At 42.3% G+C, this 20,718-nt stretch overlaps 1 protein-coding gene across 1 annotated transcript in view; it reads left to right on the top strand.

The window, feature by feature from the left end:
* Positions 1-17,185: 17,185 nt before the first annotated feature.
* The window catches only part of COL26A1 (collagen type XXVI alpha 1 chain), a 489,232-nt gene continuing 485,699 nt past the window's right edge, over positions 17,186-20,718 (top strand). The window contains exon 1 of the mRNA XM_040338426.1: positions 17,186-17,486. Within this exon, the coding sequence (XP_040194360.1) occupies positions 17,314-17,486 (173 nt within the window). The 5' untranslated portion in view covers positions 17,186-17,313. The remainder of the gene's footprint in view (positions 17,487-20,718) is intronic.

Below are 20,718 nucleotides of genomic sequence, written 5' to 3'. Positions count from 1 at the left end.
TGTAAAGGTACATGTTTTTTCACCTTAATGCATTCTGTGCATTAAGGTGAAAAAACATCCAACGATTAACGCCCCCCGAGCCCCCGTTTACTTACCTGACCCTCGAAAGTCCCACACTGTGATCTCTGTGGCTTCTCGGCCGGGCTTCTCGACTCATTCATTGGTTGATTGAAAGCAGCGCTGCTGTCAATCACATTCAATGACGCTGCTCGCCGGGGGGCGGGACCGAGTGATACAGTGAGCCGCTATAGTCGCCGGCTGTATCATGGGAGCGCGCCCACAAGAACTAACCACCATGCGAGACAGCTCCCATGAAGGTGGATAGTTCTTGTGGGGAAGAACCGAGACAGCCGCCGAGGGACCCCAGAAGACCAGGTTCGTGGCCACTCTGTGCAAAACGAGCTGCACAGTGGAGGTAAGTATAACATGTTATTTAAAAAAAAAAAAATTGCCTTTAGTGTTCCAAGTAAACCTGAACTTGAAAAAATTGTCATGTAATAGAGAATATCTAGAAAGCAGTTTTACCTTTGTCTGGAATTCTTCCTAAGAATGTAGCCCTATACATCCTGGATTGGTATATGAGTGCCACTGCCTACAGCCTCATAGCTGTGTACAGTATCTGCAATGTGAGATCTAAGGCACTGCTGTCTCAGGAGATTTGGTAAGGTCACTTCTCTGTTGCTCACTGTTCTTATTGCTGGAATAAAGGGGAAACAAAACCCTACCTTTAAGAACACCTGCACTCAGGGACACAGTTCGAAACAATTCATGATAAGTCAGTAATGGGGAAAGATCAGCTGAATTGATCCCCTCTGCCTGCCTTTTTTGGGTGCAGCTTCCAGAGATGAGTTTCTCTTTAATTGTTATAAAAAGAACAACAGGTCATGATATAATGAAGATCTAAGCCACATGTGTCAAACACAAGGCTGCGGACCGAATCTGGCCTCCTGGCCATTTCATCTGGCCCTTGCACCTCTCCTGCAGCTGCGACACCCCCCTAGTCTTCACCCCACCTTGTCTCAGCAGTCAGCAGCAGAGAGGAGGACAAAATTCCTCTGCCAAATCCTTCGACTCTCTGTGTAGCCGCAGAACCACCTCCATATCCACCCACCCTGGTCTCAGCATTCAGCAGACACTGGCAAGTGACTCCAGACCTCCTCTGGTCCTCTTCCAGACTTTTCTGCTTCTTAGCTTCACCCACAGCTTTTTTCCAGCAGAAGCACATAGTAGGGGGGGTGCACTGTGATGTTAGGGAGGGTGGGGGACTCTTGACTTCTGATTGTGGGGGTAGAGAGTAGATACATTCATATAGTCTTACAGATACAACCGTCCTTTGAGGGCAATTATAATGCTGATGTGGCCTTCAATAAAATTCAGTTTGACATCCCTGATCTAAGCAGTCACTTACAGCCTGAGCAGGTGCCACTTTCAAAACTTAGCATACTGGTGGCACTGGCCACCACTACTTTAAAGCAAAACTATTCACACCTTCTATCCAGGGCTACGGTCTCGCGGAGCTCCCCGCTGGCCACTGTCATGTTCGGCCAGGTCGGCTTCCGGGTACTAATCTTCAGCCATTTCCATTGACTCGGCCGAGATTACACCGCTCCCGTGCATGAGTGGGACTTCATTCATCTCGCCATTGCTGAAATTTGTACACTAAGCTGCCTGTGTGCAGCCCAGTGTACAAAGCATACAGGCAGGTAATGGAATTTAATGCAAGACAGTGGGCAAGATCCACAAAGCACTTACGCCGGCGTATCTCGAGATGCGCGGCGTAAGTGTATATATACACCGGTGTAACTATGCGCCGTATCCACAAAACTAGATACGCATGAAAAGCGTCTTTTTCCGACCGACGTAACTTTTCTGCACCGGCGCATTTTAAATTGACGGCGGGGTTCCCCTTAATATCCATATCAGACCTAAAGGGCCTGTTAATGGAATATGGGGGGACCCCCAGCTTTTTTATTTTTATTCTTTATGAATGAATCATCTCTGAATTGCCAGAGCCGACAATTCATTAGAGCCGCAAAGCCGTTTTAAATGCCTTTTTTTCTTTCAGAAATGACACTTTGTGCAGGGACAGTTCTATGTACGGGAAACATGCACTTTTTCACATGCTGACTTTACACCCCCCCAGGTACGAAATTTAAAGTAATATTACACTTTTATTGTTTCACTTTTAGCATTATTAAATTCACTGCTCCTGAAAAAATGGCTGTTTTTAAAACTTTTTTTTGCATTGATACATGTTTCCTGGGACAGGACCCAGGTCCCCAAACACTTTTTAGGACAATAAATTGCATATTATCCTTTAAAATTAACACTTTTGATTTCTCCCATAGACTTTAACAGGGTGTTCCGCGGCTTTTCGAATTTGCCGCGAACACCCCTAATTGTTCGTTGTTCGCCGAACAGGCAATGTTCGAGTCGAACATGAGTTCGACTCGAACTCGAAGCTCATCCCTACTTGTCACTCTTCCATAAAGGCCAGATTTGTGATGTGCAGGACTAATAGTTGTCCTGTGGACAGATTTTCCCACCTGAGCTGTAGATCTCTGCAGCTTTTCCAGAGTTACCACGGGCCTCTTGGCTGCTTCTCTGATGAATGCTCTCCTTGCCCTGCCTGCCGGTGAACTGCCATGTCTTGTTAAGTTTGCAGTTGTGCCATACTCTTTCCATTTTCGGATGATGGATTGAACAGCTCTGTGAGATTTTCATAGCTTGGGATATTTTTTTAAAACTTAACGACGCATGCTCAGAAGCATTGAACTTAATTTTCTCGGCTCGTCGTAATGTTGTACATCACCGTGTTCTTGACGGACGAAAGTTTCGTGTGACCGTGTGTATGCAAGCCGAGCTTGAGCGGAATTCTGTCTGAAAAACCATCCAAGGTTTTTCTGATGGAAAATCCAATCATGTGTACACGGCATAAGAAGTATTATTTTTTTTCATGGACAAAATGTGAGAAATAATGTATATATCATACAATCGTTCCATAAACACATACACTGTATATATAATTTGAGGAAAATATGCTTAATAAATGTTTTACTATTTGCTAATAAGAATATATATAGGTGGTTCTCAAAAAATTAGCATATTGTGATAAAGTTCATTATTTTCTGTAATGTACTGATAAACATTAGACTTTCATATATTTTAGATTCATTACACACAACTGAAGTAGTTCAAGCCTTTTTATTGTTTTAATATTGATGATTTTGGCATACAGCTCATGAAAACCCAAAATTCCTATCTCAAAAAATTAGCATATTTCATCCGACCAATAAAAGAAAAGTGTTTTTAATAAAAAAAAAGTCAACCTTCAAATAATTATGTTCAGTTATGCACTCAATACTTGGTCAGGAATCCTTTTGCAGAAATGACTGCTTCAATGCGGCGTGGCATGGAGGCAATCAGCCTGTGGCACTGCTGAGGTGTTATGGAGGCCCAGGATGCTTCGGTAGCGGCCTTAAGCTCATCCAGAGTGTTGGGTCTTGCGTCTCTCAACTTTCTCTTCCCAATATCCCACAGATTCTCTATGGGGTTCAGGTCAGGAGAGTTGGCAGGCCAATTGAGCACAGTAATACCATGGTCAGTAAACCATTTACCAGTGGTTTTGGCACTGTGAGCAGGTGCCAGGTCGTGCTGAAAAATGAAATCTTCATCTCCATAAAGCTTTTCAGCAGATGGAAGCATGAAGTGCTCCAAAATCTCCTGATAGCTAGCTGCATTCACCCTGCCCTTGATAAAACACAGTGGACCAACACCAGCAGCTGACATGGCACCCCAGACCATCACTGTCTGTGGGTACTTGACACTGGACTTCAGGCATTTTGGCATTTCCCTCTCCCCAGTCTTCCTCCAGACTCTGGCACCTTGATTACCGAATGACATGCAAAATTTGCTTTCATCCGAAAAAAGTACTTTGGACCACTGAGCAACAGTCCAGTGTTGCTTCTCCGTAGCCCAGGCGCTTCTGCCGCTGTTTCTGGTTCAAAAGTGGCTTGACCTGGGGAATGCGGCACCTGTAGCCCATTTCCTGCACACGCCTGTACACGGTGGCTCTGGATGTTTCTACTCCAGACTCAGTCCACTGCTTCCGCAGGTCCCCCAAGGTCTGGAATCGGTCCTTCTCCACAATCTTCCTCAGGGTCTGGTCACCTCTTCTCGTTGTGCAGCGTTTTCTGCCACACTTTTTCCTTCCCACAGACTTCCCACTGAGGTGCCTTGATACAGCACTCTGGAAACAGCCTATTCGTTCAGAAATTCCTTTCTGTGTCTTACCCTCTTGCTTGAGGGTGTCAATGATGGCCTTCTGGACAGCAGTCAGGTCGGCAGTCTTACCCATGATTGCGGTTTGGAGTAATGAACCAGGCTGGGAGTTTTTAAAAGCCTCAGGAATCTTTTGCAGGTGTTTAGAGTTAATTAGTTGATTCAGATGATTAGGTTAAGAGCTCGTTTAGAGAACCTTTTCATGATATGCTAATTTTTTGAGATAGGAATTTGGGGTTTTCATGAGCTGTATGCCAAAATCATCAATATTAAAACAATAAAAAGGCTTGAACTACTTCAGTTGTGTGTAATGAATCTAAAATATATGAAAGTCTAATGTTTATCAGTACATTACAGAAAATAATGAACTTTATCACAATATGCTAATTTTTTGAGAACCACCTGTATATATATGTGCCTGGATTTCATTAAAAAAATCTAGTCACCTCAGACTAAGGCATAATACCATGATTATTTGCTATATGATTGGCAGCACATGGAATGCTTTTAAACTGCTTCTTAAAGCGGTTGTAAACCGCATAAACTTTTTTTTTTTTCCCCCAAACCTGCAATGCAAAAGGCATAATAGGCTAGTATGCATCGCATACTAGCCTATTATGAAATACTTACCTCGGAACGAGGTGTGTACCACTTACCTGGTCCACGCCGAGCAGGATGTCATCTTGCTCCGGCGTGTCTTCCGGGTATCGCCGCTCCAGCGCTGTGATTGGCTGGAGCGGCGATGACGTCACTCCCGCGCGTGCGCGCGGGAGATTTAAAATCGGCAGGGTCCGGCGATGCCGGTCCTTCAGCCGTGGAGTCCCCCCTGCGCATGCGCCGCCCGCATTGCGGGGGTAATATCTCCTAAACCGTGCAGGTTTAGGAGATATTATCCTTACCTACAGGTAAGCCATGTTGTAGGCTTACCTGTAGGTAAAAGTCCAAATAGTGGGTTTACAACCACTTTAAACCAAATATACAGTAAGTATATTTGGGGCAGGAAGGTGGGCATACTTTTTTAAGGTACTGTATCTGTGCATGAAAAATAAATATACCTTTATACGCATTAGCTATTTTAATATATGCAGAAATAACAAGCAATATTGCAACTATAATCTCCTATTTCAGCCTTTCCCCTCTTTGATTTGTCCTCACAGGGTAAACATAGCTGTATTTACATTTTGCCCATTTACAGTCTGCAGAGCCTCAGAGCCTCTCAAATCTCACTCTCCGGGCCCCGGCTACTACTCGGTGGGGAGCAGAGGAAGATCACTCTGCTAGGGAAGGCAAGGAGATAAGCAGGCAGGCGACTGGCTCGAACTTGAGCCAAGGCAGAAGAATGTGAGAGCGGAGCTGAATGGGCATGCACCCAAAACTGAAGAATTTTCCCTCCGCTCCGACCAGCACATGATCATCAGAAAGAGGCTCAGATAATGGAAAAAAATAGACCCCCCCTAAGCTAGTAGGAGCGGCGGAGCGGGGGTGTGTAATTCTGATTTTTTTTTATTAATTTTGCACTGACTTTCTTTGAAATTGCCCCAGCCCCTGTTCAAATCCAATCCGGGGACAAAACTGGGGACAGACTTGGTCCAGGGACAGTGTCCTCAATCCAGGGACTGTCCCCTGTACCCGGGGATGTCTGGTCACCCTAGGTTAGGCCCACTGCTCTTGAGGTCACCAAGAAGGATCCAACAGGGATTCCGCTTTTAATGATGCAGAGGTTTCTTACTCCCTGAGACATAGATGGTCTACTAATACTTGCTCATCTGGTGCTGCCTTAATAAGAGGTATAGTACTTATGAGTTCAAAAGTGTCACAGGGAGTTGAAATGAAGTTCCCCCCAGGGGACAGAAATTCCTGCTTCAGGATCCGGAAGTAAAGAGACCATTTAACTAATTCAAAGAGTGAATCAGGTTTCCGGGTAAGACATATCGATACCTTGTGGTGAATCCCACCTCGTAGTGAAGCAGTTGGATTTGCTGTAGGTTCTGATTCCCTTATCCCCACTCAGTGTAGAATGCAGACAAGCGGAATGAAAACAAATCAATGTTTACACTGACATACACTTCTGGTTACAACTTTCAAAGCATGGGGAAAAAAGTGTGAGGAAGTTGCTTGCTGTCCCTGAACATATTAAAAGGGCTAATGTACAACTGTCTTTAAATAACAGTACAGTGTTCTGGTTAGAAAATAAGAGAATGTAGTACTGATTTTTATAAACCGTTCCTATTTGCATCACTGTGTACAAATGTTAGCTATTAGGTCATATCAACAATGACACTTAAATTAGAATCTGACTGTTGTGTGCCAACAAGCTACTTCCTTCCCTTAAGATTAAGTCCCTATCTAAAGTCTAAATACTATAAAATGCTTGGGCAAATAGAGGAAGGGAGTGAGCTTGTTTTGATTGTCATTTATATTTAACTTGTTAAATTTAGATGCCGTATGTTTGTTTATTTTTACTCTTCGAAGGGACCTTAAGGTTAGTTTTATCTCTGAATGGTCCCAGAGCAACCTTTGTTCTGTAGCCTACATGAACTGAGTTGCTGCATCTTCTTTTAAAGGAACTAACTAAATAATGACTGCAGTATGTTATTATTTTGTACTGTCATATTGAGAAATATTAGGGCAGAATGACCTATTACATTTTTACTTTAATGTAAAACGAACCAACCCCATTAAAGTATAGTTTTTTATTAATAACAAACATGTTATATTTACTTACCATTGTACAGGGTGGCCTAGATCCTCTGCTTCTGGGGTCCCCCACCGACTCTTTTTGGTTCTTGGTTTCCTGTGGTGGCATATGTTTAGGCTCGATCCCAAGCTACACTGTGTGCATCTATTGGTACACACAGTGCCGCTCACACCGCCCATGCTCCCTTCTCACTGGATTTTTGGTTGTTAATAGCAGCAGGAGCCAATGGCTCCCACTGCTATCTCAGTCCCCGAGAGAAGAGAGAGAGCAGTACTGCTGCTCTCAAGCACATCGCTAGATCGAGATCAGGCTCAGGTATTTAGGGAAGCTGATGATCGAAGGTTTTTTATCTTAATGCAGAAAATGCTTTAAGGTAAAAAAAAATCTTTAGCCTTTACAACCACTTTAAGCTGGCCATACATCAGTAGTGTTTTTTTTTGTTTGATAATATTCGTTGGATTTTCAAATGGTTAGTGGCGTACAATCTACAATTGTTTTTTGACCACAGGGATGAGAAAATTAGGAGGAGCAGGATGGAAAAAATTTCTCGAAAAAATGAGGGATATTCTAAATGGGAATGTGGTTTTGTTCAGGAAAATTCAGAAAGCACAAAACAAACCTGCTTAAAACATCTGGAATTCTATTCAGGGAGCAGGTCTGGGCAAAATTGTAGGGGCTTTTGAATGTAGTAATTTGACTCAATCATAGCAGGTTGAATGCTCTGATGACATTTTTTCAGAATTTCCGTATGAGCGTACGAAAGAAGTACTATTGGTTTTTGGTACTATTGGTTTCTGGCCAGCTTAACCACTTCATAACCATGCTATAGCCGAATGACGGCTACAGCGCAGCCGCACATATGGTGTTCCTTCTGTGATTGCGCTTCTCACGTGCCCCCTGCAGTGTGCATCCACAAGCATCTGATCACTGTGTCCTTGGGACACAGCTGATCACAGATCATGGTAAAGAGCCAATCACAGCAGCTCTTTACCACGTGATCAGCTGTGTCCAATTACATCTGATATCAGTGTAAACAGGATTTGCTGGTTAGAGGCTATTCTTACCTCATGCTGACAGCGTGTGAGGAGAGGAGAGCCGATAACCGGCAAAATCACACAGGGGATATCTAAAGTAAAAATCAGGGCACTGATCATCAGTGCAGCCCCAAAAGTGCTCACTAGTGCTGTCAACCAGTGCCCATCAGTGCTGCCTGTCAATGTCCATCAGTACTACCTATCATTGCCTTTTAGTGCCACCTATCAGTGCACTTCATTTCTGCCTTTCAGTGCCCATCAGTGCCTCTTCATCAGTGCCCATCAGTGCCGCCTATTCAGTGCCCATCTGTGCCACCTCATTAGTGCCCATCAGTGCCACCTCATCAGTGCAGCTTATAAGTGGCCATCAGTGCAGTCTCATCAGTGCAGATCAGTGAAAGAGAAAAAATACCAATTTACCAAATTTTATAACAGAAACTAAGGGCCAGATTCACAGAGCAGATACGACGGCGTATCTCCTGATACGCCGTCGTATCTGTTGTTCTATCTATGCGACTGATTCATAGAATCAGTTACGCATAGATAACCAGAAGATCCGACAGGTGTAATTGTTTTACACTGTCGGATCTTAGGATGCAATACCGTGGCCGCCGCTGGGGGGAGTTTGCGTCGTAATACAGCGTCGGGTATGCAAATTAGGGGTTATGGCGATCCACGAAGATTTTTCCCGTCGTTACGTCGTCGCGAGTGTTAGATTTCCGTCGCAAAGATAGGGCACCTTTAACATTGTGTAAAAGTACTCCACCATGTTAAAGTATGCCCGTCTTTCCCGCGTCGCTTTTGAATTTTTTTTTAATTTCTTCTTTTTCCCGGCGCAAGTCTTTTTTTCACGTCGCGATTCACAAAACGTCGGCGCGTCGTAATTTCACGGGAGCGCGCCTAATTTTAATGGTACCCGCCCAATTTGAATTGGGCCGCCTTGCGCCGGACCTGTTTACGATACACCGCCGCAAATTTCCAGGTAAGTGCTTTGTGGATCGGGCACTAAATCGGGAAATTTGCGGCGGTGTAACGTAAACGGGTTACGTTACGCTGCCCTGCCGGACTGTGAATTTTTCAGTCTTTTTTCGTTTGTGTAGCAAAAACCCCAAAACCCAGTAGTGATTAAATACCACCAAAAGAAAGCTCTCTCTGTCTCAAGTCAGGCACCAACAGAGTTTCCCATATCGAAAAGCAAATTGGGGAGTTTTGCGCAACTGTAAATGAGTTGGTTGATGCAAATGAAGATAATTTAAAGGAACAGGCATTGATCAGATAGAAATTGGCGGACCTGGAGGACAGGTCACACCGTAAAAACATAAAAATCAGGGGTATTGCTGAAATACTACTACCTGACCTCAAAGATGTGGAATTAGTGATAGACCGCATTCACCGATTGCCAAGGCCATCATTTCTACCTGATACCATTCCAAGAAACATGATTTTGCGCATACAATCTTACCATGTCAAAGAACAAATTATGCAGAAGTCTAGACATGTGCATTCTTTACCTGATCTGTATGCGCACCTCCAAATTTTTGCAGACCTATTGCAATAAACTCTTCAATTGCGTAAGGAGCTCAACACGGTTACCAAAGCGCTGAGAAATCATAACATAGTCTATTAAGTCTTTCAAAGCTACTGATCACCTATAACGGCGCTAAATATACAATGACCACCTTGACTGAGGGCCTTCATCATCTTCACCCTTGAAGAATAATCCCAGAAGCTCCAGACCCGCCATCTGAAAACTGCAGACCTAACAGACTGCCTCCTGACAATCAACTCCCTCAGCGCACCCGATTTTTACACAAGGATTGAGTGAGGTTTTCGTTCCACAACTGTCTCGGATGGTTTCATTGCATAGTCTCGGATATTTGAACTTTCCCTCCCATTGCATAACCAAGTAAATGCACTGCATTCAAGTGCAAGGTCAATACTTCTGAATGCTTGGTTCGTAGTTTGTTTTCTGTATTTTTGGTTTATTTTTTTAAAGTCACACACCTAGTTCCTTTTGGGTGACCTGACTGTTCCTTGTTTTCCTTTTGTTTGTTACGTTTCTACACACTTTGGCCTAACTACTTCACGAGCAACCAGCATACACTTGTACTCCATTGAGCATATCCACTTTTGCTCTCTCATCTATCCAAAAGCAGCCTGATCACCTCGTCTGTGACCCACACCACGCTTCTAAAGACGCGTACACACAACCGTTTTTCATGACGTGAAAAATTCAATTTTTTTAATTGGTCATTAAAAACGGTCATGTGTAGGCTCCAGAGCATTTTTCACGAGGTGAAAAATGGGCATTAAAAATTTAGAACATGCTCTATTTTTTATCGTCGTTTTTCACGTCATCATTTTTCACGTCATCGTTTTTCACGTCGTCGTTTTTCTTGTCGTGAAAAACAATCGTGTGTACGCTTTAACGACGGGAAAAAATGCTCAGGAGCAAGTTATGAGACGGGAGCGCTCGTTCTGGTAAAACTAGCTTTTGTAATGGAGATAGCACATTCGTCACATTGTAACAGACTGAAAAGCACAAAGACTGGAAAGCGTGAATCGTCTCTCACCAAACTTTTACTTACACGCGGTAACATGAAATCAGCAAAAGCAGACCAAAGGGTGGCGCCATCCGAATGGAACTTCCCCTTTATAGTGCCGTCGTATGTAGTGTCGTACGTTACCGCGCTTTGCTCAAGCATTTTTTTTCACGATCGTATGTATGAAAGGCAGGCTTGACAAGAATCACGTCGAGAAAACGTTTATTTTTTCCATGACATTAAAAACGGTCGTGTGTACGTGGCATAACAGTTCCCTCAACGGCTTTATCTGCAATGGTATCCCACCATTGAATATGGTCATTAAATTCCTTACCATTAATGCCAAGGGCCTTAATCACCCGGCAAAGCGGTACACCCTATGAAAACTGGCCATTGAAACCCAATGTGATGTCCTCTGCGTGCAGGAGATGCATTTTAAAACCTCCTCTTTATCCTTATGTTCCCACAGCCAGTTATCACGTATTTTTGAAGCCAATGCTACCTCCAAAAAAAGGGGCGTACTGATGGCGATTAAAGCTACTCTCCTTTTCCAGTTACACCACAGCATTTTTGATCCGGCTGGGCGTTACATCATCCTTGCGTGTTCTCCCAACAATTCCGTATATATACACTAGTCAATGTCTATGCACCTAATGTCCATCAAATTCGCTTTCTGCGGAAGCTTAAAAGAAAAATGTATAATGTTCTAATAGAGGGCCTCCTTTGGTGCGGTGAACATAACTCCAGATGTCAATATGGATTCCTCTGCTCCATCCAAACTGCAGACGCCATTGGACCTCTAATCAATATTATCCACCATACCAATCGCCAGAAAATGCCTTCTCTGCTCCTGTCCTTGGATCCAGAGAAGGCATTTGATAGAGTTCATTGGTCTTATCTAAGACATTGCAGATCACATAATGATTGCTTTGCTTTTTCATTTAAGGATCAGGATCCTGGTGGAAAATCAAATAGATCTGGCGAAAACAATCTTTGAACAAAAGATCATTTGAAATGATTCAATTTACAGTCATTCATTTATTGATATGTGTATAGTTTTTTTAGACATTTTTTTTATACTTTTTTGTACAATACCAGTGGCATTGGTTAGATCTGATCTAAATGAATTTAAAAAAAATGTCTTTAATTTATTTGGGGAGACAAGAGGCCTAGGGTGAATAAACGCATACTGTTTACCCCAAAACAGAAGGGAGGCTCTAGAAGGGATGCTCCACAGTTAGCTCAGCTCCCTAAATTCCATTCTCATCAGCCTCAGCAGCCTCATCCATTGTGGATGTCGGTGGTGTCCCAGACTTGTTGACTGACGTTTGGGGCGTGGATATTTAAGCACGCTGTCTACAGCGTGCAGTTGCAGCCGCTTACTACTGTTTAGACGCCAGTCTAAGCTTCCTTTCTCTGCTACATTTGGGAATCAAGGTCGATATTGCTTAACGTTGGCCATTATTGGCTGCTTCTCTGCTATATTTTGGCTTTACTTCTTACACTCTTACTTTCTTTGAATTAGGCCTTGCCTTTGAATCTATCTCCGTGCCATACTTTGGCAGTTTATGGATTCCTTAATAATAGCGATACAAGACAACTAACATTGCTGGCTTCTATTGGACGCACTATGAACATATTCTGGGCCATTTTTATCTTTGGTCCTGGTGACCTCCCCTAATCGTTGGTCCCATTTATTAGCAATTTGGCAAGTCTCTTTGTCACTTAGATCATTGTGGTCACTATTTTATTTTTATTTTTATTTTATACTATGTTACATATATTTGTGACTTGCTATATATGCTGTTTCTATTACAGTTCCATCTACTCCTAGTCAGCCCTCCCTTATGTTCTCTATCACAGAGAAGGCTGATTATTTCAACTTGTTGTGTGGTTCCTAAAAGCGTCCTGTATTATCTTGCCAATGCATTTTGTCTACATTCTCAGTAAGTACTGCTCTCTATTGCTAATTACGCCCAAATAGGATATTGTTCTATATTATTATGTTCCTATTGACCCAATTACGAAGATGTCCCTCCTATATTGTCCTGCTATATTTGTTTGAGCCATAGAATCTATACATTTACAAAGTCCACGACAATTGGTGTTATAGTGCCTAATATAATATTATCTACGCCCCCATGATGCTCAGTTCTGTCCTTCACTGGTTTTCGGGGTTAATTCCTCCCTGCTGACCTACTTCTGTCTCTGGCCTGTCATTGGTGCATGACTGTCCACATAGTTTCTTGTTACCAGTTTATTTATTTTTGTATTTGTTTTTGGTATTCTAATTTTTTCTTTTCCTTTACTTAGTTAAATATACTGTGCTTTTGAAGAAGCGTGTCCGCACGTGAAACATGTCAAGCTTTTTTCCGATCAATTGCAACTGACAATTCATTGGTACAGATATTGAGCCTCATTTCAGGACACCAATGCTACTATGGAAAGAATCCTATGATTTTCCTGAAGGTCATGTTACTAGGGTGCATCTCTTATCAGCTAGTGCAATGTTTTGATGTCTCTGTATATTTTTTGAAATGTTAAGAACTTTTAGAAATTAATTGTATTTATGTATTTATAAATACATTTTGTATATTTTTCTACAAACAGTCTTCTACTGTGCCCAAAAAGTCCATAAGTCCCCTAATTTTCTTCTTCTATATTTATCTATGAGGACACGGCAGGTGTTTTTTAGATAGTTGTATCCACAGTGCCACTCTGTGTTATGATACACTTTTCCAAATATTTTCAATACACCGGATTTCAGCAGCAAGAATCAGTGGATCATTGTGGTTGGAATGACAGGTGCATGCGAATAGCAGCAGTAATGACAGGCTGACAGCACCCATCGCTGTTTATTTTTAGATGCACACCGAGTGGTTACCTGTGGTAAGAAATAGGTGCCTAAGCCTGAACGCATTGAACTGCAAAAAGTGACGGCTGCTGTCAGCCTATTGTTACTGTGTACAGGCTGTGCAGCCACTGCTATTTGCATGCACCTGCCACATATACGCTGAAGTAAAGTCATTGTACATCAGCCAATCAAGGTGGACAGAGACCAGCACCTACAAGAAGCTAGAGAGAAGATGCCAGTGCTGGTTAAAAATCAGTACTGACACGCCCCCACCTTCAAATAAACAGTAGCTGGCTAGGAGGGAGTGAACCAGTAAGCTTTTTAGTGAAGTTCCATTTTAATGGCCCCGTAATCTATTTTTTGCTGTTTTTCTGCCTCCTTGTAGGATCCACTGTAAGCTCCTGAACCCTCCCCCCTTCAGTTTGTTTGGATTGAGCAGTGCATGTAAATTGCAGTCATGTGCACAGCTCTATTCACATTATATATTGCATAGTACATAGTGCCTTGCCTATCAAGGAGTGAGAAAGAGAGGGTGGCTACGTTCCTACATAGGCTTTGTTTGCAATTACATTTGCTCCCAATGCTAGGCCATGTTTCACCAGCATAGGGATACACAGTGTTGCATGCATTCCCATTCATGTCTATTGGGACGCAGAGCAGTGCCGACCGAAGACATTGTGCTGCCTGGGACCAAGAATGAAATGCTGCCCCCCCCCAAAAAAAATCACGCCCACCAAAGGCCCCCACATTCATTATTTTATATCATGATAACTAAAGGGGACCCGTCATGGCTCTATACATGTATAAAGGAGTATAAAGAGGACCTGTCATGGCTCTATACATGTATAAAGCAGTATAAAGAGGACCTGTCATGGCTCTATACATGTATAAAGGAGTATAAAGAGGACCTGTCATGGCTCTTTACATGTATAAAGCAGTATAAAGAGGACCTGTCATGGCTCTATACATGTATAAAGGAGTATACAAGGACCTGTCAGGGCTCTATACATGTGTATAGGAGTGTAAAAGGACGTGTCATGGCTCTATACATGTATGTAGAAATGTTCTGCCCGCCCGCTCCTGTCATCACTAACAGCAGCGGTGCCGGGCTCTTCACAGGCAGTGGCGCCTGCCTGCTCACTCGCTGACTGCTCCCCCCCTGCGAGTGTCCTCACAGGCAGCCCGGCGCCGCGCTCCTCACATGCAGCGGAGCAGGCGGAACAGGCTGGCTGGCGGGCGTCAGTATGTCGCCCCCCTAAAAGTGCCGCCTGGTACCCATGGTACCACCCGGTCCCATCATAGGGCCGGCCCTGACGCAGAGACTGCACAGACACAGCCACTGTGCCCCAATATGACATCCATGTGGGTGCATGGACCGAATGCCCCCAGGGTGAGCTTGGAGACATGCAGCTGCACGCATCCTCATCCACACAGATGTCATATTGGGACACACAGCAGCTGTGTCCCAGTAGCCATGAATGGGACTGCTGGCATGGGGATCCATGCAATACCTGTGCATCCCCTGTCAGTAAAACACTGTCCTGTATGGGGCATGGATGTAATCGCCCGTGTGAACAAGGCCATACAATGGGACCATGGAGAACCCTCTAACAGGAAGTCAGGTCACACCAGAAAAATAGGAAAATGGAATTTTGAAGATTTACAGGAGGCCCAAAGAAATAGAAGAGACTGTTCTGACTTAAATGATTAGGTACATGTAACATGTTCCAGCAGCTGCAGGTATTCAACCCCCCCCCCTCCTCAGTGATAGTGGGCAAGCATCTTCTCCAGGTGCCTGTTATCACTTTTTGAAACAAATGTGGCTGCACAGGGCTCCACGGCATTTATTTACAGTCGTCTGTGAATGGGAAACTACAAGTCCTGATATCCTTTGCAGCTGTTGGCTTGTAGATCTCACTGAACTGTCATGGGCACTGTGGCAGTTCATTCATTATTCCCGTCAGTGAGTTTCTGACTGCCCGTATGAGGTACGAGCAAACAGATACACTGACAGGTCTGTAGTCCTGCATGGTACCAGCGATCTGCTGATCGCTGGGTGAATGCTTTACAGGCTCCCAAAACAAATAATAGTAAATGCACAATTTTTTAAATTGTAAATAAATGTGCATTTATTATTTTTTGTTAAAAGGTGAATTTATCTCTTAAGAAAGCCCTTGATAAAGTCACGTGTTAGTGACGTAACACGTCGGAAGAAGACGGGTGATGTAATTTCCGGTTGTGGCCGAGACCGTAAGTCTTTGTTTTATATCGTTGCTGAATATTCCAGTCTTTTATGTAAGTTACTACTTTTATAATAAAATTATTTTATAGAATACTACACTATGGAGATCCCATCTATTTCTACATCTGACCCCTAAATTGGAGGAGAGCTAGAGAGAGGTCTAAAAGGACGTGGACAGCACAGGTGTCATTTCCTATTAGACCTGGGCTTTCACACTGGAGACAATAGAGCAGTACTTTAAGGGCGGATTGCAGGCGATGTTTTTAACGCTATAGCGCCTGCAATATGCCCTTAGAGGGGAGAGGAGCGGAGAGTGCCACTGAGGATTACACAGATGCGTAATTAGATTCATTGGGGTCTTCATTTGAGGTGAGAGGCTGGGGCACACTGTGTGCGGATTGTGAAAGAGGGGAACAAGTGTGATCACATCACTCAAAATGTTTTCTTTGCACTTGAACTTTATGCATTTTTGTGCACATTTTTTGCACATTTGAAAAGACTATACTGTATATATGCACTGGATTTATTACTAATATTGATTGCAATATTGATTTATATTTTATATTTGCACATTTATTGATTATCTTTATGCACTTTTGGGAACATTATTTCTCTTGTTTGGAAAATGCACCTTTATGCACTGGATTTATTTTAATATTGAATTATTTATTCTATAGTATTTTTGCACATTCATTGATTACTGTGTATGCATTTTAATGATATCCCTTTATTGTGATATTGCACATATTGCACTTTGATTATTTGAGGAAGTGCCATATCCTTATGTACATTTATGATATTTGTAACATATATATATATATATACATCGGTGTATCTTTGATTTAGCGCTGCTCAATCTTATAAATGTATATTTTAAGAATACTTACTTGAATAGAATTTTTTATTTAAACCAGAGTTTAGTGTCACTTTAAAGCCCCGTACACACGATCCGAAAATCGTACGAAAAATTACGCTTTCGATCTGATCGTACGATAATCAGATCGTTAGTACAGAGCTTCCGAGAGCCGATCAGGACAGTTCATCCGATTTTATTCTATCAGACATGCACAGAATTTTTTTTCGTACGATGCCAGATCGTACGATTTTCGTTTAATCAGTACAGCTGTCGTTCGAAAATGCAATACAAATGCATTACAACACATGACATCAATTTTTTATTCTGCCGTACGAGAATTTTCGTGACTTTAGTAAACTCATCAGATTCGACCTGAGATTAGCATACAATAAAAAAACGGACGATCATTAGTCCGATAATCGGATCGTGTGTACCGGGCTTAAGTATGTACCTCTGATTCTTTTAGCAGTGTCATGCCACATGTTGACTTCATTTGTTTTACTCCACATGTTTTCATGGCAAGCCTAAACCTAGCAGTGCTATTTTAAGCATTAATTACAGTGATCTCTGGTTTTAATCCTGAGTCTTGTCTTATCCAGGCACTCCACTAGATGGTGCTAGCAATATACATTGTGATAGTGTTACAGCCCACTTTTTCAATGACTGGAGCAAATTTAAAGGACTTCAGTTCAGAGAATGTATTGAGCTGCCAGTTCCTGTGTGCTCAGTCCAGCTCTGCAAAACTTTGGGGCTCTTGTACCTTAAATTCCTTTACTTTGCTGCTGGATTGGCTCTTCACCTTGGCATGGTCCCCTCATTGATGACAATGAAGTTCCCTCTGGTTTTGCTCTGGTCCTCCAGCCTGTTGGGATTTACCTGTAGCACCGGCTTCATGTACCAATTCCCAGCATCCACTCTGCAACACAACTATCCTGATCAAAATGCAGCATCTGCAAGTACCAGTTACACAAATCGCAGGTAAGTACAAGTGTTCTGAATGCCAAAGGCAATTGAATTGTATTGTTTTTAATAACATTTGAATCATTTACTGTTTTTATCATTGTGTGTGTTATATAAATAAAAAATATATATATGTTAAGTAAAGTATCTAATTTTTAATTTATCAAATTGTTTTATTAGTTCTGCTTGAATTACAGCTCCATTGCCCATTTCTTAAATTTTTGATAGTTCAAACTATGATCTAAACATTTCTTAATTTTGTCTGTATAATGAATTATACCTGTATAATTAATACCAACATTTTTATGAATGCAAGAAGTTTGTCATTCAATACAAAAATAAATTATGTTTTCCATCATGGGCCACTTCATAATACACCCCTATGCAATAAATATCCTAAGCATAAGAAAGTTCAAAGAGAAGTTGGTTAGACAGGTTGGAAACGTTCAGCCAATTATTTCTTGTTACTATAAGCCTGAATGGTTATGTTCATGTAATATACTTCAAAGATATATTCATATAGGAAAGGGAAACAAAGATTATAAATATGTACAGAATAGTACGCCAACCAGGAATTCCTAAGACTTCATATTAACTTTTTATTGACTTTATTGTATGACCTAATTACAGAATAAAAGATTATATGCTCTAGTTACAAAAAAAAAAATGAATAAAAAAACTAAACTAAAATCTTTATTCTGATACATGTGCAACTTTTGACATGTTTTACTAACATTAAGTTTCTACGTCATGCTTTATGTGAGTGTATATTTTCATTGTGCAACCTAAGGCTTGAGTAAAGGTGCCTTTTAACACAGTCATGCAAACAATGCGCACACTTTGATAGGCTAATCACAGGGTTTTCAAAGCGGCGTGGTATTTTAATTTACATGTAAGCAAGCTTGTTTGGCTCTCCCGATCCTGAATTTCTCAAGTTTCACCAGACAGTCATTCCCAAGCTAATTTTAGTGGTGTGATCATGTAGATCATGAACCCATTTGAACTCCACTGTCCGAAATTCATTGCTGAGAAAGCAGTACTCCACATCTGGATTACTTCCTTCATCATGAAGTTCTCTCTTGGGCCAGTAGAGGGGAGTGTTGTTCCAGACAGGGCAGGGCATTCTGGTTTTGATAGGTGTATTAGGTCTGGGTCCTATTAATTTGGAGGGCTACATAACATTGGGTACCCCAGTGGAAGAATGTATCATGTTTATGCCATATGATATGTTTGTAGTAGGATATATGTATAGAGCATATGTCTAGCTACAATTACACCTTAACTTGAGTTTAATGTTTTGCCACTTGAATTTCTCTTTGAAATGGGAGATGGAATGGGGATCCGGCATAGGGCATAACGGCTAGACCTCTTCTTTAACTTAGCACATGTACCTAATTCTAATAGGAGCTACAATCATCAGTGTAAATGAGGGCTGCTAATAAAAACTACAGAACATTTTGTGTATTGTTACAGAAATTGTGGTGAAAGGGCAATAGTGATAATTTCCACTATTATATTTATATAAAAAAGTAATTTATTATGAAAGCAAGGATCACTGATAGCACTACAAACCAATGAAAACCAACTTAGAAGATAGGGATTTACATTTTTCAATGTAACCCCCAATTTAATGGCATTCAAGATGCCTTTTTAAAAGGAGTTTACATTTGTTTCATACAATTTTGTTGACACTTTTTTCAATCCTTCTTGAACCTTAGTGCTGCTAATCTCCTCCTGCACTTTTCAGCCAGTTGCTGTTAGGGTTACCACGTTTCCCGGATTGCCCGGGACAGTCCCGCATTTTGCAGGTCTGTCCCGGGCACATTCATTCCATTCATGAAACTGACACGGCCACCCCCCTGGGCCAATCTGATGCCCCCAAAAAAGGTCGCCACATCACCGCTTTACTCACTGACAGTACTTGTCCTGGCCGGGAATGCCTGGAGGAGCACAATCCCGCCCCCTGCTTGTGATTGAAGAAATCATAAATCCCGCCTCTTGTGTCCAATCACTGTGCTGTGATTCGTTACAGCAAAAGCTGATTTTTGGGAAGGGAGGGTGTCTCTGAGGCCCCATACACACGAGAGGATTTATCCACAGATACGGTCCAGCGGACCGTATCCGCGGATAAATCCTCTCGAGGATTTCAGAAGATTTCTATGCGATGGCGTGTACACACCATCGCATTGAAATCCGCGCTGAAATCCTCTGCCGATGACGTGTCGCGCCGTCGCCGCTATTATGACGCGGCGACGGGCGCGACGCTGTCATATAAGGAATTCCACGCATGCGTCAAATCATTACGACGCGTGCGGGGAATCCCTTTGGGCGGATGGATCCGGTAAGTCTGTACAGACGAGCGGATCCATCCGTTGGAATGGATTCCAGCAGATGGATTTGTTGAGCATGTCAGCAAATATCCATCTGCTGGAAATCCATCCCAGGGGAGATTTATCTGCGGATAAATATCCGACGGAGTGTACACACCATAGGATCTATCCGCAGAACCCATTTGATGGGATTTATCTGCGGATAGATTCTATGGTGTGTATGGGGCCTGAATGGTAGTTTGGAAATGTGGTCACCCTAGTTGCTGTGTATATGCAATTTCTCAGGCCGCGGCTGCACATCATTGCACTGGATCACCTTTCCTGAAGGTGACAAAGATGGACCATGCCTTCACAATGTGTATCAGCACAGCTGTTTGTAGGCTTAACCAGGAGCATATGAGAAAGCAATCAAGGAGCACAACTTGCAGTTGTCACATCATAAAAGGAAGTGCCTGAACAAGGGCTTTCGTGACAGAACAGAAAATTATTATTTTAATGAATGCTGCAAATTTAAAAATATTAAATCACATTAACACAATAAAGAATGTATAATATTTAGGAGATTGGGTTGAGATCTATTTTAATGTGGTTACACCGCTTGTACCTACAGGTAAGCCTATAATAAGGCTTACCTGTAGGTACTGTAAATGTCTCCTAAACTTGCATAGTTTAGGAGATATTTACTATATACCCTGCTGCCGACGTTATCACTTAAGTAACGGTCCGCTGAGTCGTTTATAGTCGTTTCCAGGCAGTCCTTGGAAAGAAGAGTGGCTGTGGACGTGGTATACTTGGATTTTGCAAAAATGTTTGACACAGTTCCCCACACACGGCTAATTTGTAACGTAAAGTCTACAGGATTGGAAATATCAGTTTGTAAATGGATAGAAAACGGACTAAAAGACAGAATTCAGAGAGTA

The sequence above is a fragment of the Rana temporaria genome, chromosome 2, assembly GCF_905171775.1.
Source record: "Rana temporaria chromosome 2, aRanTem1.1, whole genome shotgun sequence".
NCBI classification, from domain to species: domain Eukaryota; kingdom Metazoa; phylum Chordata; class Amphibia; order Anura; family Ranidae; genus Rana; species Rana temporaria.
Note: the sequence above shows the minus strand (reverse complement) of the source record. Positions and strands in the feature narration are given on the sequence as shown.